A 17,270-nucleotide genomic window follows, 5' to 3' on the forward strand; every position below is an offset into this window, starting at 1 on the left:
AAAAAGATAAAGATAAAAATTATGAACAACAAATACGTATCTATCAACAAGTGAATCTAAAAACCAAGGGAATAAAAAATCTGATGAACAGTATTAAATGGTGAATATAATAGAATCAGGGGCATAGAAAGGGAGTGGACTGATAATTCTCAAGGGGAAAAAGGGAGTGTGGGATGCGGGAAGAGACTGGACAAAAAGCATAAACCTATGGCAGTGATGGCGAACCTATGACGCACGTGTCAGCATTGACACGTGTAGCCATTTCTGATGACACGCGGCCGCTGAGGCGGCCGCATGCCAAGGATGAAACATTTGCAAAATAATGTTTTTTCCTCAAAGTGACACACTACCCGAGTTATGCTCAGTTTTTTGGCGAAGTTTGACACACCAAGCTCAAAAGGTTGCCCATCACTGACCTATGGGATGAGGACAGTGGTGGGGAGGTAAAGGCAGAGGGTGGGGTAGGAACCTGGTGGAGGGAAGCTATGGGGGGAAAAAAGAGGAACAATCGTAATAATCTGAACAATAAAGATTTATTTAAAAAAAAAATAAAACCAAGTACACAAAATACCAAAAGTAAATATAACAAAATATGTGCATGAATGGCAAGAAATATTCAAAGTGATGAATAGCAAGAACCTACAACTAAGACTACTCTACCCAGCAAAGTTATCATTTAGAATTGAAGGGCAGATAAAGAGCTTCACAGATAAGAAAAAGCTAAAGGAGTTCATCACCACCAAACCAGGATTATATGAAATGCAGAAAGGTATTCTTTAAGAAGAGGAAGAAGAAGAAAAAGATAAAAATTATGAACAACAAATACATATCTATCAACAAGTGATTCTAAAAATCAAGTGAATTAAAAATCTGAGGAACAGAATAAACTGGTGAACATAATAGAATCAGAGACATAGAATGGGAGTGGATTGATAATTCTCAGGGGGAAAGGGGTGTCTGTGTGGGGGGTATAGGAAGAGACTGGACAAAAATCATACACCTATGGATAAGGACAATGGGGGGGAGGGAACCGGGTTATGGGGAGATATGGGGGGAAAAAAGGAGAAACAATTGTAATAATCTGAACAATAGAGATTTATTTAAAAAAAAAAACTCAATGGAAAGATATTATATTCACTGATAGGAATATTATTATCATAAAGATTTCATTTATCCTCTACATTAATCAACAGAATCAATGTATTTCCAATTCCCAAAAGTTGTGGGTATAGAGCAGGGGTCCTCAAACTTTTTAAACAGGGGGTCAGTTCACTGTCCCTCAGACAGTTGGAGGGCCAGACTATAGTTTTAAAAAAAACTATAAACAAATTCCTATGCACACTGCACATATCTTATTTTGAAGTAAAAACACAAAACGGCAAAAACACCCGCATATGGCCCGCGGGCCGTAGTTTGACGACGCCTGGTATAGAGGGAAAGAAAAGTTCTAAGAATAGACAATTTTGAAAAAGAGCAAGGTGCTGTAATACCAAATATCAAAGTTACTAAAAATCTATAGATGACCGTGAGGTACTGGTGTAAGAATAGACAAATAGACCAATAAAGTAGAAGAGAGTGCCCAGAAACAAACCCACATATAACATAACATGGAAATTTAGGTATATGGTAGGTTAGGCTTGTAGGCCACTGTGGAAGAAACTATTATTAAGTGCTGCTAGGTTGACTGCTTGTTCAGACAAAGTATCCCTAACCTTTCACCCTACACAAAAATGTGGCTTAAAGACAAATGTGCAAAACAAACTTTAAATCTTTGTTAAGAAAATAGAGATTAGTCTTACATCCTTTTGTAGGAAGTGATTTCTCAAACAAGGCATAACAAACATTAATCATAAAGAAAAAGATACTTAAAATTCATGATATTAAAATTAACAATCTTAAAAAATGTAAAAAGGATAGGTCACAGGTTGGTAGGAAATATTACATGTATAAAAAGATTAATATCAAGAACATATAAAGAATTTTCAGTAATCAATAAGAAAATAATCCAATTTTTAGAATGATTTGAAGATAAAAATAGGCAATTCACAAAAGAAATGTGATCAGTAAATACATTTGTAATTAGGCTAATGCAAAACAAAGTGTAAGTATAAAGAGACCACTTCATATCTATCCAATTGTCAAAATTTGAAGTTTGATAGTATTGTTAGTGATGATGTGGAAAAAAATCATGCAAACTTCTTGCTGATAATACAATCACTTTGGAGAATAATTGGGAAGTATCTAGTTAAATGAACATATTCTATGGAAGAAATTCCATACAGTTGTAAAATTTTCACATATATAAAAAAGAGGTAATGTTCAATACTATTTATTCACAGTGGCATTTCTTGTAATCCTACCTAATAAAAGAGTAATATGCAAATTGACCGCACCTTCGCTATGCCTAAGCCACGCCCACCAGCCAATCAGGGTGTGTATGCAAACTAACCTAACCAAGATGGCGGTTAATTTGCATATCAAGACAGCGTAGGAAGAAGCCAAGCGCTGCAGAAGGGAGCGAAGCTGCGGAGAAGCAAGCAGGCGGGGCCAGCGGAGAAGGGAGGCAAGCAGGCGGGGCCGGGGAGAGCGCAGCAGGAAGCCCTATTGCAGGAATCTTCCTGCAAGGGGCTACTAGTATAAAATAAAAAGTTGAAACGTTCTATCTGTCCTTCAACAGGAAAATGGATAAATAATGGTATAGTCATTTAATAAGACACTATATAGCAGTACAAATGAATGGGAAAAAGCTATATACCTATCAACATAAACAAATCTCACAAATATACTACTGAGCAAAAGTAAATTATAGTAGAGTTCTTTCACTTTATAAATTATACAGGGTTGGAGCAAAAGTAGATTTACAGTTGTTTGTATGGAAAATAATATAATAATCTATAATAATAAAAGCGTAATATGCTAATTAGACTGGACATCCTTCTGGACGACCTTTCAGATGAAGCCGGGGCTGCGAGGGAAGCCTGGGTCCTGGGTCCTGGGTTCCTGCTGGTGGCCAGAGGGAAGCCCAGGTCCCGGGTGCCTGTCGGTGGCCAGAGGGAAGCCCGGGTCCTGGGTACCTGCTGGCAGCCAAAGGGAAGCCTGGGTCCTGGGTGCCGGAGGGAAGCCGGTGCCTGCAGCCAGGGGAAGGAAGGCCTACTCTTGCATCAATTTCGTGCATCGGGCCTCTAGTTAATAAATAATACAAGAATAAACTGCCTCACATACTCACAACTGTAAACCTACTTTTGCCCTGTTTAGCCTTAAAACGTGTCAAAATGCTATAAATTTTATCTACATACATATAAATAAATATACATATGCAGCAAAAGAATAGAGCAGCAGTGCCCTGGCCAGTGTTGCTCAATAGTTAGCACGTTCTCCGAGCACTGAAGGGTCTGGGGCTCAATCCCCAAACAAGGGCACATACCTGGGTTGCAGGTTTGATCCTCAACCCTGGTTGGGGCTTGCTAGAGGCAACTAATCGATGTGTGATGTTTCCCTCTGTCTCTCTCCCCCTCCCTCCCTCTCTTAAAAATCAATGGAAAAAATGTCCTGGGGTGAGGATTAACCAAAACAAAGACTAGAGCAGTGATTTTCAACTGGTGTGCCGCAGCACCCTGGTGTGCCCCAGAATTTTTAAAACATGCCATACTTGACTATGTAGTACGGGGCACTGACTTTTTCCCCCTTAGAATGTTAAATAAAAAACTGACAACAGCCAACACAACAATAACCGCCCGGTGTAAATGAATCAAAATTATACCTTTTTTGGGGTCAGATCAGCAAAAAGTATATTTTTTGGTGTGCCACAGAATTTTAACAATTACTTTATGCGTGTCACGAGATGCAAAAGGTTGAAAAATCGCTGGAATAGAGAGATGCATAGGAAGGAAACCACAAACAGCACAGTGTTTAGTATAATGAGGGGAAGAGCATATTTTATTGTTTAAGCATGGACACAATGTATTCTTTTTTTACTTTTGCCTATTTAAGTATTATATAATAAATTTAGAAATGAAGAGCAATAAAAGGATCTGCTAGAGAGACCAGTCAAGAAGCTCTGGAGAAGAACTAAGTCTCACAGGTAAAAATCAGAACACCATAAAAGCAAGCCAGTAGAGTTTTGATAAGCCAGGGTTCTAACGGAGAACCTGCTTGAAAATGTCACCAGGAAACTGTTACGATTCTTTTACCTGTCTCTTATAGGTCTCAAGTTGACTTCGAGCTGCATTGGCTTTTCTTAACTCTTCCTCTAGACTGACAGTGTTCTGCATATACATAGTATTCTTCTCTTCTAAGAGTTTAACCTGCCGTCTCAAATCACCCAGGTCTTCTAGCTTCTTTTTATAGGATTCCACTTGGCCCTCTAGTTTAGACACTTTATCAGAAGAATGTCTAGAATAAGATGGGAAATCAGAAACATATTCACAGTTATATAGCTGTTTTAGATAGTGCTAAAACAAGAGGGATTGTGAGATAATAACACATTTTAATCAAATTATAAGACCAAAGATAATTCCAGGTTAATTTTTTTGCTCAGGTTAAAAAATATAACTAAATTACAGCAAAAATTATAATGACAAAAGTTACATAATTTAAAGAAAGCAAGTCTATATGTAGCAGAGGGTAGAAGGGTTGGGGATGTAGCCAGAAGACACACATGCAGTGGTAGAAAAAGCAAAATAAATTGTGTAGTGTCCAAATGATTTGGCAATTAGAACAGCTGTTTCAGTGGAGTAGTTGGGGCAGGTGGGGGAAAATTTTAGGGGATTAAGGAGAGAACATAAATTTTATCCTGTATAATCTAAATTTATTCTGGAGGGAAGGAGAGAGTAGTAAGTCTCTCCCTTTTTCTAAGACAAGAAAGACCTAAATGTACATATGCTAAGGAGGAAGATTCAAATGTGAAGAGAAATGATAATCATGTAACACAGTCCCTGTGTAAGCAAGAAGCATTGAGACCTGGAGCACTGAAGATGAAATTAGCACTGGACAGGAGGAAGAATAACAAATCTATCTTCTAGAAGCAGAAAAGATTAGTGGGAATGCAGGGAATTCAGGAGGTGCAGGAGATATAGGACATGGAGAGTTCCACAGTTCATAGCCTCTTTCCTCCATGCAGCAGGAGACAATGTCATCCACTGAGCCTAAGGCATGGGAGAGGTGGGGTGCGATAGGCATGCAGGTGGGAAGAGTTATGAAAATATGTCCTACCTAGTACATATTTAATGTACTGAAATGGGAGACAGAGCCATCTACTGATGAGCAGCAGAATGGTGGGCCAGTGGTAAGAAACCAGTGAGGAGTAAGCTTATTAATTTGTAGTAGGACAAAACTATATCACTATGTGAATTTCTCTATTTGTCCTCAGTATTCAGAGCAAAAGTGTAAACTATAGATGGTTAGAATGATCCAACAGAGGATAGATTATACAAGAATGGCAACGGTGGAAAAATGAAGTGATAGGGAGTGAGGTGCCTAGTGAGCAAATAGTTGAGGTGAAGATAAAAAGGTCCATCAAGGAGATGAAGCCTTGTGAGATATGACAGTATTTGAGAAAAAGGAAGACCAAGTGACTGCAGGACTCAAAATTAAAGAAAAGGAGTAGTAATAAGAAAAGCTCCAGAGATATACAAGTATAAAGTAATGGTCAGAGATTAATTTCTATTGACAAACTTTTATATAGCACTTATTTGCCAGGCTGTTCTAAGTGTTTACAAATATAAACTCACCTAACTCCACTAAATCTGAGGTATGTGTGTGTATTATTTTCATGTTACAGATGAGAAAATGGTTACATGGAAGTTAAATAAATGATGGCACTGAGATCTAAATCCAGGTGGCCCGCCTCTTAAACATCCTACTATGCCCAGAGATCCTAGAGCTTGTAACATTGGTGGAAGAACTGTTCTGAGTGATGACAGGTCTGGCACTGTACAAAGATGGGAAGATTGTTTACCTAAGAACATCTATTTCATCTTTTAGAGACTGAGCATCATCTGCCAAAGAGGTTAGTTCATCATTCTGTTGCCGAAGTTCAGAGATTTCCTTTTCTAACTCTTCACAGCGTATTCGATAATCATCTTTGGCTGCTTCTAGTCTGTAACCAAAACAAAATAAACCAAGAGAGTACTATTTACTATCTAATAATTCTCCTTAGTAAACAGAAATAAAAAGCATGAGAATAAACTTCCTGAATTTGTCTCCTACTTTTGTGACCATGAACTATAATTCTAAGTTTTCATTATCCTAAAAAATGGATTCCAATATTCCGAGGCTAGTGAAAAGATAAAAACTAATTACCATTCCTTTATTTAGAAATTTAGACATCAAGTAATACTTTTCAAAATATAGAAGATATAATTTATTTAAATTTTAATTATAAAATGTATATTCTTTGTTGAAAATTTACAGAATACAGAAAAGCAAAAAAGATAAAAATCATGTATTATCCTAAATATACAACTACTATTAACACTTTTAGAGTACATCCTCCAGTCTGACTTCTACTCAGGTCTTTTTATCTCCCAAAATGTGGATAATACTGTTTTTACTTCTTAATTTGTTTTACTTAATATAAACCCCTCATTTAGATTTATAAGATTCTTTGTCTCTAATGTCACAAATATTTATCATTGATAATATTTACTTTTAATAATCTTTATGTATTTAATGTACTGAAATTCTTAGTTGGTTTTTATGTAATTCAATTGATAAATCTTATACTATATAATTTCCACTTTTAGTATATGATTAGAAAGGTTTTTGTCATTTTAATCCTATACAGTCTGTTAGTATTTATACGGTTTCATTTTTAACATTAAAATTCTCAATTTCCCTGGAATTCATTTTGGTATATGATGTAATATAAGAATCTAACTTTTCCTTCCACAATATTTAACAACTGTCCCCAAACCATTTAACAAATAACTTAACCTTTCTCTATTGATTAGAAAAATACCACCTTTATCGTGTTATAGACTTTTTACATACACATGGGTTTCTGGATCTTCATTTGTGTTATTGTTTTGTCTGTAACTTGCTGCGCCAGTACCAAGCTATTTTACATAGTATAGGTTTATAACATATTTCAACATTGAATATGGGAAGTACTCCCTCATTAAACTTCATTCTCAAAATGTCCTGGTAATCTCTTGCTCATTAACACTTCTACATAAAATTCAAATTGGAATCAAGTTCAAATTATGTTAACAATTTAACAGAAAATGACATTCCTACAAAAGTCCATGAAAAACATGTAAAAATGTGTTATCTCTCTCCATATATTAAAATAGTATTAATGTATAATTTACAAGTTTTTGTCTTATGAGTCCCTAATATTACAGTAGTCCCCACTTATCCATGGTGGATACATTCCAAGACCCTGAAACTGTGAATAGTGCCAAAACCTACACAGACTATGTTATTTCCTATGCATACATACCTTTTCACTTAAAGAAAACACTTGCAGCTTTTCTTTGGCATATCCCAATTGCCACATCACTACTGTTGCATTTTGGGGCCATTATTAAGTAAAATAAGGGTTACCTGAACACAAGCACTGCAATATTGCGACAGCTGATCTGATAACTGAGATGCCTACTAAGTGAGTAATGGGTGGGTAGTGTACTAGTACACAGGGTGGATACACTGAACAAAGGGATGATTCATGTCCCAGGTAGTATCCTACTACTCAGAATAGTGTGCAATTTAAAAGTGCTTAATTACTTATTTCTGGAATTTTCCATTTAACATTTTTGGACTGCTGCTGACCGTGGGTAACTGAAACTGCAGAAAGTGAAACTGTGGATAAGATGGGACTATTGTACTTTTAAAAAAATTTTAAGTACTTATTATATAGAAGTTTTTCCTGATGATATCAACTAGTTATTGCTAGAAAAGCTTATGATCAATGCAAACTTTTACAGTTACTTCTCCCCGTTAAATGTCTATTGGTTTTAAGAACTTAATCAGTTGATTCTCTTATCTGTTCTAGGTAGACAAACATAAAACCTTGGTTTGGCTTTCCAATATTTTCATCTCACTTCTTTCTCTTATTTCTTTCTCTAGAAAATAACAGCTAAATCTTACATAGCATCTATGTGCCAGGCAATATTCTCAGTACTTTACATATATTAACTTATTTACTATTCCTTTAAAATTCTAGAAGGTAGATAATACTATTAGACCATCTTATAGTAGACAGGTATGCCCAAGTTTACACAGCTTATAAGTGGCAAAGCCAACATTTTTTAAATGTCTAGACAAAAGTCAAATAAATTAATATTCATCCTATTATATTGGACTATAAAGAATAACAAAAAATACTAAGATATACTGTATTGATAAAACATTTAAATTATTAAAATACTTGAAAACATAATATTGTAGTATGTATTCTGAAACTATTTCCTTTAAAATGAAAATGTAAGGCAATTCCAAATACCACTTTCCCAAAACCATACTTTAAAATCTGGCCACCATTTGAGACTTCTATCCAAGATGGCGGCACAGAAAGACACTGAACACCCCGGTCCCTCCCATAAACCCATTGAATTTACACCTACAGAGCAATTCCCCCTGGAGAACGGAGGGCAAGTGAACAGCTTCTGCACAGCAAGAGAAAGAGAGAGAGAGAACACAGAAATGGGTAGAGAAACTCAGACATGGAATGTGGGAACCCCATTCCCAATGCACCACTTGCAGGAGGGAGGGATCATTGACTCTCCTGCCCTGGGGCATAGCAAAAAAAGAGTGGTTTAAAGGGCAGCTAGATTATAAAAGAAGAAAATCAATTTAACGACCCTAGAGCCTTAGCCAACAGAAGGGAAGCTGTGGAAACTCTTCCACTGTTGGAAATACGGAGAATGCCAACTGTGCTCCCCTTCCACTTTAATTGCACGGTGTGAGCATGGTCCCCGTATTCTAGCCAGTTTGCCGAGGCTGTCCGAGGGTGCACCAGGCCCTGGGCCCACACCAGCTCCTTGGCTTGTCCCCGGGACTCCCCTTGGCTTGAGCCCTCTCCAACTACAGCTCCAACTGACCAGCCAAGGAAGCCCCAGTGTGGCTGGCCCTCAGAACTTCCTGTGGTCGATGCCTGCCTCAACTGTAGCTCCACTCAGCCTGGACAAGGTGGCCCCAGTGCAGCTTTACCCCAGGACTACCCACGACTTCAATCTTAGCTGGCTCCACCTCCAGCCACTGCTAGCCACTATGGCAGCCACGGTTAATGCTCAGCAGCCCGCTCTAACTCCAGCTGGCTTACCAAAGGCACCCAGCATACAGAGTTTACAAAAAGGAAGCTCCTATTCAAGGCCACTGCTTATAAGCATAACCAATGGACACAAAACTCTGGGGGGTGAGGGCATGTATGGGTGTGGGGTGGGGGGGATAATGGTAAGATATGTACACATATAATACCTAAATAAATAAAAAAGTGGAAAAAAAAGAATCCTAAAAGCAGCGGGAGAAAAGAAGCTAGTTATATACAAGAGATTCCCCAAGAGACTATGAGCTGATTTTTTTAAAATTGATTTCAGAGAGGAAGGGAGAGGGAGAGAGATAGAAACATCAATGATGAGAGAGAATCACTGACTGGCTGCCCCCCCCACACCCCCCACTGGGGACCGAGCCCGCAACCCGGGCAATGTGCCCTTGACCAGAATCGAACCTGGGACCCCTCAGTCCACAGGCCGACGCTCTATCCATCGAGCCAAACCAGCTAGGGCTATGAGCTGATTTTTTAACAGAAGCTTTGCAGACCAGAAAGGAATGGCACAATGTATTCAATGTGACACAAGAGAAAAAGCCTATGGGCAAGAATACACTCAGCAAAGTTATCATTCAGAATTGAAGAGATTAAAGAGTTTCCCAGATAAGCAAAAGCTAAAGGAGTTCATCACCACTAGACCAGCATTGAAAGAAATGTTAAAGGGACTTTAAGAGGAAAAGGCCAAAACTAAAAGTAAGAAAACATAGGGAAAAAAATTTTACTAATAAAGGCAAACATTTAATAAATATAGTAAATCAACCCAATTATTAAGCTAGTAAAAAGGTTAAAATATAACAGTAGTAAGAGCATGTGTAAATACAATAATAAACTAAGGAACTCAAACATGTACAAGATGTAAAATATTATGTCAAAACATAAATGTGGGGCACTGGCTGGTATAGCTCACTGGTTAGAGTGCCAGCCCATGCACTAAAGGGTTGCAGGTTTGATTCCCGGTCAAGGGCATGTACCTGGGTTGTGGGTTTGACCCCCAGCCCCTGTTGGGGTATGTGCGGGAGGCAACCAATCGGTGTCTCACATCAGTGTTTCTCTCCCTCCCTCCCTGCTTTCCACTCTCTCTACAAAAATCAATGGAAAAAATACCCTGGAATGAGGATTAACAAAAATAAAACGAAACATAATTGTGGGGATGTGAGTAAAAAATGTAATGCTTTTGGAATGTGTTTGAACCTAAGGAAGCATCAACTTAAAATAGACTACTATAAACATAGTTTATATATTGTATATGAATCTTAGGGTAACCACAAACCAAAACCCTATAATAGATACACCCACCAAAAAAAATAATTAGGAAAAAGAAACCCAAATAAATCACTAACAAAAGTCATCAATGTACAAGAGGAGGAGAACAAGAAAGGAATAGAGAACTACAAAGAAATCAGAAAATAAAAAAATGACAATAAGTATATACATTCATAATTACTTTAAATGTAAATGTACTAAATGCTTCAATCAAAAGACAAAGTGGCTAAGAGATAAAACAAAAACAAGACCTGTGGATATTTTGCCAATAAGAGACTCACTTCAGATTGAAAGACACACAGAGACTGCAAATGAAGGGATGGAAAAGATATTCCATGTAAATGGAAACAAAAAGACAGCTGGCATAGCAATACTTGTATCAAATAAAGTAGACTATAAAACAAAGACTGTAACAATAGACAAAAAGCATTGCATAATGATAAAGGGACCAATCCAAGAGGATATAACTTCTAAATAATAACGCAACCAATGTAGGAGTGTCTAAATATCTAAAGCAATTATTAATGGCATAAAGGGAGAAATTGGTAGTACTAGAATCATAATAGCGGACTTTAACGTATCGCATCAGTAGGTAGGTCAGCCAGACAAAAAATCAACAAGGAAACAGTGGCCTTAAATGACACCTTGAACCAGAAAGACTTAATAAACAGCAAAATACACTTTTCCCCCCCTCGGGTGCACATGGACCATTTTCCAAGATAGACCACATATTAGGCCACAAAACTACTCTCAGCAAATTTAACAAGACTGAAACCATACAGAGCATCTTCTTTGATCAATGAAACTAAGAGTTGGTTCTTTGAAAAGATAAACAAAATTGATAAACCTTTAACCAGACTTATTAAGAGAGGGCCCAAATAAATAAAATCATATTAATGAAAGAGAAGTGACAACCAATACCACAGGAATACAAAGAATTTTAAGAGGATACTATGAACAATTATATGCCAACAAATTTGACAACATAGAAGAAATGGATAAATTCCTAGACCCATATAATCTTCTAAGACTAAATCAGAAACAGAAAACCCAAACAGAGCAATTATACTAGAAATGAAATTGAATCAGTAATCAAAGAACTCCCAACAAACAGAAGACCAGGGTCAGACAACCTCACAGGTGAATTCTACCAAGCATTCAAAGAAGAATCGATACTCATCTTTCTTAACTATTCAAAAAAATTGATTGAAAAAGAGGAAAAGCTCCTTAACTCATTCTATAAGGCTAGCACTACATTGATACCAAAATGAGACAAAGACACTACACACACACACACACACACACACACACACACACACACACAGAAACACACAAAATTACAGGCTAATATCCCTAAAGAACACAGATGCAAAAATCTTCAACCAAAGTATTAGCAAAATGAATTCAGCAATACATAAAAAAGATCATATAGCATGACCAAGTGAGATTTATTGCAGGGATGCAAGTATGGTTCAATATCCACAAACCAACCCAGGTGATATGCCACAAAAACACAATGAAGGATAAAATCAGATTATTGATAGATGCAGTAAAAGCATTTGATGAAATTCAACATCCAATTATAATAAAAACTCAATAAAGTGGGTAGAAAAGAACATACCTCAACATAATAAAGGTCATATATGACAAACCCACAGCTAACATCACACTCAACAATGAAAAGCAAAAAGCTTCTTCGCTAAGACCAGGAACAAGACAAAGATGCCCACTCTCACCACTCTTATTTAATGGGGTATTGGAGGCCTAGCCATAGCAAGCAGACAAAAAAAATAAATAAAGCTATACAAATTGGAAAGGAAGAAGTAAAATTGACACTATTTGCAGAAGACATACTATATATAGAAAACCATAACCAAAAACTATTAGAACTAATAAATGAATTCAGTCAAGTTGCAGGATACAAAGTTAATATTCAGAAATCTGTTGCATTTCTATGCACCAATAACAAACTATCTGAAAGAGAAAACAAAACAAAATAAAACAATCACATTTACAATTGCATCAAAAAATACCTAGGAATCAATTTAACCAAGGTTGTAAAAAACCTGTACTGTGAAAACTACAAGATGAAAACAGATGAAAGAAATTAAAGACACAAATAAATGGAAGGATAAACAGTGCTCATGGATCAGAAGAGTTATTATTGTGAAAATGTCCATACTACCAAGAGCAATCTACAGATTCAATGCAATCCCTACAAAAATACCAATGTCATTTTCCACAGAACTGAAACAAACAACCCTAAAATTTATATGGAATCACAAAAGACTCTGAATAGTCAAAGAAATGTTGAGAGAGAAAAAAATTGGAGGTACCACACTCCCTGATTTCACACTATCCTACAAAGTTATATTAACCAAAACAGTATGGTAATTGCACAAAAAATAGTCACATTAATCAATGGAACAGAATAGAAAATCCAGAAATAAATCCACACTTATATGGTCAATTAATCTATGACAAAGAAGGCAAGAATACACAATGGGGAGAAGACATTTTCTTTAATAAATTTTTTTGGGAAAACAGTTACATGCAAAAAATGAAACTAGACCACTTTCTCACATTATATAAAAAATAATCTAAAAATGGATGAAAGACTTAACTGTAAGATCTAAAACCATAAAACTCCTAGAAGAAAACATGCAGTAAACTCTTTGACATTAGTCTTAGCAATATTTTTTGGACATGTTTCCTTGACCAAGGTAACAAAAGCAAAAATAAACAAATGAGAGTAGATAAACGAAAAAGTTTTTACACAGTGAAGGAAACTATCCACAAGATGAAAAGGTAACCTAGTGAATGGAAAAAGATATTTGTAGCCCTGGCCAGTTTGGCTCAGTGGATGGAGCATCGGCCTGCGACTGCAGGGTCCCAGGTTCGATTCCAGTCAGGGGCGTGTACCTTGGTTGCAGGCACATCCCCAATAGGGGGTGTGCAAGAGGCAGCTGATCGATGTTTCTCTCTCATCGATGTTTCTAATTCTTTATCCCTCTCCCTTCCTCTCTGTAAAAATCAATAAAATACATTTAAAAAAAAGGTATTTGTAAATTATATAGTTGTTAAGGGGTTAATAACCAAAATATACAATTAAATAATTTTAACCCAACATAAGAAAAAAATAACAATCCAATTAAAAGATGGGCAGAGAGCCTGAACAGACACTTTTCTAAAGTTATACAGATGGCCAACAGATACATGAAAATATGCTCAACATCACTAATTAATTATCAGGGAAATGCAAATCAAAACCACAATGAGATATCACCTCACACTGTCAGAATGGCTATTGTCAAAAAAATACCAAAAACATGGAACAAGTGTGGAGAAAAGGAATTGTCATGCACTGCTGATGGGATTGTAAACTATGAAAAAGTGTGGAGGTTCCTCAAAAAATTAAAAATAGAATTACCATATTACTCAGCAATTCCACTCCTAGGTATTTATCCAAAGAAAACAAAAACAATAATTTGAAATTATATATGCACCCCTATGTTCGCTGCAGCATTGTTTACAACAACCAAGTAGGGAAGCAACTGAAGTATCTTTTGAAAGATGAATAGATAAAGAAGATGTGGTATATATATATACATACATACACATATATATATATATACACACACAACGGAATAGTACTTAGCCATAAAAGGGAATGAAATCTTGCCGTTTGGGACATAAATGGACCTAGAGTATTATGTTAACTGAATTACGTTGGAGAGAGAAGACAAGTACTATTTGATTTCACCTATTTATGAAATCTTTAAAAAGAAGCAAACAAAGGAACAGAACAAAATAGAAACAAACTCATAAAGAAAACAAACTAATGGTTGCCAGAGGGGAGGAGATGGGGGAATGGACTGAAAGGGGAAGAGGATTAAGAATGACCAATTTCCAGTTATAAAATAAGGCGAAGGGATGTAAGGTACAGTATAGGGAATAGTCAGTAATATTATAATTACTACATACAGTAACACATGGTTACTAGACTTACTGTGATGATCACTTTGTAAGGGATATAAATGTTGAATCGCTATGTTGTACACCTGAAACTAATATAATATTGTATATCAACTATAATTTTTTAAAAACTAGCCACAATTTAGAAACAAAAAGATAAAAATCATATTTAGATTTTACTATCCACCAATTCTTAGAAAGTCAAGATGCAAATGAAGGATTCTCAAAGTTTTTGGTCTCAGAATCCCTTCAGAGTGTTAAAATTTCTGAGATTCAAAAGAACTTTTGTTTACATAGGTTTTATCTATTGATATATAATCAACCCATTATGCTAATACAGACAAGATAGTTTATTTAAAATAACTATATTTCCTAAAACAAAAAATACAGTGATAAAAGTGGCAATGTTTTGCACTTTTGTGAATGAAATAATCTGGTTTAATGAAAGAACTGGGTTGTCACAGCTGTTTCTTCATTCATCTGTTGTTTCGGTTTTCAGGCTGAAGTATATTGAGGAAATGTAGCTTTCCACAGACGTGTAGCTGAAAAGAGAGAGCTCTAAGATTCCCAGAGGGTCTCAGTGAACCTGCAGGGGCCCTCAGACCACACTTTGAACTGCTGATGTAAACATAGGGGATGGATTGTTTCTATATTTTCTGAGAAGACTAAAGTTTTTAATTTTCTCCTGTTAAGGCAAAAAGAAAATATAAATCCAGAAACATTTCACTGAGGAATAATAAAGGATAGGTTATCACACTAAGTTAGTTGATAAAGTAAAAATATAATTGATATTTAATTTCTCTTACTATTTTAACACTGGAAATCTACCTCTAGGTAAGAAATAGGTCCTAACATATTTATAATAAATTATAGTATTTTTAAAAATATATTTTTATTGATTTTAGAGAGGAAGGGAGAGGGAGAGAGAGAGATAGAAACAGCAATGATGAGAAAGAATCATTGACTGGCTGCCTCCTGCACGTCCCACACTGGAGATGGAGCCCTCAACCCAGGCATGTGCCCTTGGCCAGAATGGAACCTGGGACCCTTCAGTCTGCAGGCTGAGGCTCTATACACTGAGCCAAATCGGCTAGGGCTAAATTATAGTATTTTTATCATACTGCTCAGCCCTTCAATTTTGTGGTTCTGTTCTGTGTTGCAGGACACCAAGTTTTTCCTTTTCTTCTTTTCTCTTTCACTATCCAAGTGCTATCGGTCCCTTCCTTATTCCTTTCGATCTTTTCCTCTCCCAGGTGTGTTTAGAAGACTGTCCCTTTAAATCAGTTTGTCCTTTAAGTAAATCTGTCTCTAGCAATCATGTACTTGGCATTTGTATTGTGTCTCTTTAAACTGAGTACTCAAAAGAGTACCAATCTCTTTAAATTCAGTTCCAGTATCTTTTTATGGCATCATGGCCCATTAAGAAGATGCATTGCCCTGGTGCCCTGGCCAATGTGGCTCAGTTTGTAGAGCACTGTCCAGTGCACCAAAAGGTTGCTGGTTCGATTCCTGGTCTGGGCACATGTCAGGGTTGCAGACTCAATCCCCAGTGGGGGGCGTGCAGGAGGCAGCAAATTGATGTTCTGCTCTCACATCAATGTTTTTTCTCTCTCTTCCTCCCTCTCTAAAAATCCACCTCTCTATCTATATATATAAAAAAAGAAGAAGATGCACTTACTTTGAAATTTGTTCCCTGCAGTTTGTGGTCTAATCTCCATTTTTGTTTTAAAAATGATTTCAGATTTTGAGTGAATTTAATCTTTTGGATGATTATTCCAACTCACCCATAGGCCCCTTCACTAGTGTTCTTCTGTGTTCCTCTAATGTTTTCCTCAGTCTGCCTTTCTTGCCTGGCAGAATGGGGGTAGGACAGGTGTGTGGGATGGGGCTGGTGTTTGTTTTCTTCCTTTTGCTCAGAGTTATATTTCAGTTGGAGCATTCTGTCTTCAAGTAATACTGAAGGTGTAGCTTTGATAGAATTGTTCCTAGATGTGAAGCTATTTCAGGTCATGTGGGAAGATTTTTGGAAAGTTATTTATTACACAGCATCCTTGGTCTGCAGCTACCCAGAAGTCCTAATACTATATTCTTAACTTTAAGACATAGTTACCCAATTTTTAAAGATCAGACTTTAGTGAGTGGTCTTTTACCTGAATGTTTCTTCTTGGAGTTGTTCTAATTGAGTTTGGAGCTGCAGGTGCCTCCTTCCTGCTGGACTGTTAGGATCTTCTATGGAATCAGACTGATTAAGTCTTTCCATTAACACCTGGTTCTCTGCCAACAGGCTGCTTTTCTCCTCTTGCAATGCTGCAACCTGTTAGGAGAGAGGAAGACAGTGGTCATTTCTTCCAATGACACTGGCATTGGCATAATCACCTGTGAATTACCATGATAAATTAAAACCTGCTTTATAAAGAGTACAATAAAAAATAATAAAATAAATAAAAAGTACAATCAACCTTCACTTAAAACATTCAACATTACTTTTGGAATATTACACGAGTAATACAGTAAGAGTAAGCAAGAATTCATTATTTTATATCTGAAAAGACAGTTAAGCAAGGATATATAGATGGCAATTAAGCACACAAAAAGATATTCATGATTAGTCACTAGGAAATGCAAATTAAAACCACAATGTTACACCAATACATCCGTGTGAGTGAGAAAGATTGATTGGTTGCCTCCCACATGCGCCCCAGTTAGAGATTGAACCCACAACCTGGATTATGTACAGTGACCAGGAATCGAACCACCACCTTTT

The 17,270-nt window shown here is 36.6% G+C and overlaps 1 protein-coding gene across 1 annotated transcript in view; it reads right to left on the minus strand.

Annotated features, from left to right (window-relative positions):
• HOOK3 (hook microtubule tethering protein 3) overlaps nt 1-17,270 on the minus strand; it is an 82,646-nt gene that overhangs the window by 36,296 nt on the left and 29,080 nt on the right. Inside the window, exons 9-11 of the mRNA XM_008143893.3 lie at nt 16,657-16,820; nt 5,957-6,097; nt 4,191-4,392 (exon numbers count right to left, since the gene is read on the minus strand). Of these exons, the coding sequence (XP_008142115.2) occupies nt 4,191-4,392; nt 5,957-6,097; nt 16,657-16,820 (507 nt within the window). The remainder of the gene's footprint in view (nt 1-4,190; nt 4,393-5,956; nt 6,098-16,656; nt 16,821-17,270) is intronic.

The sequence above is a fragment of the Eptesicus fuscus genome, chromosome 8, assembly GCF_027574615.1.
Source record: "Eptesicus fuscus isolate TK198812 chromosome 8, DD_ASM_mEF_20220401, whole genome shotgun sequence".
NCBI lineage: Eukaryota > Metazoa > Chordata > Mammalia > Chiroptera > Vespertilionidae > Eptesicus > Eptesicus fuscus.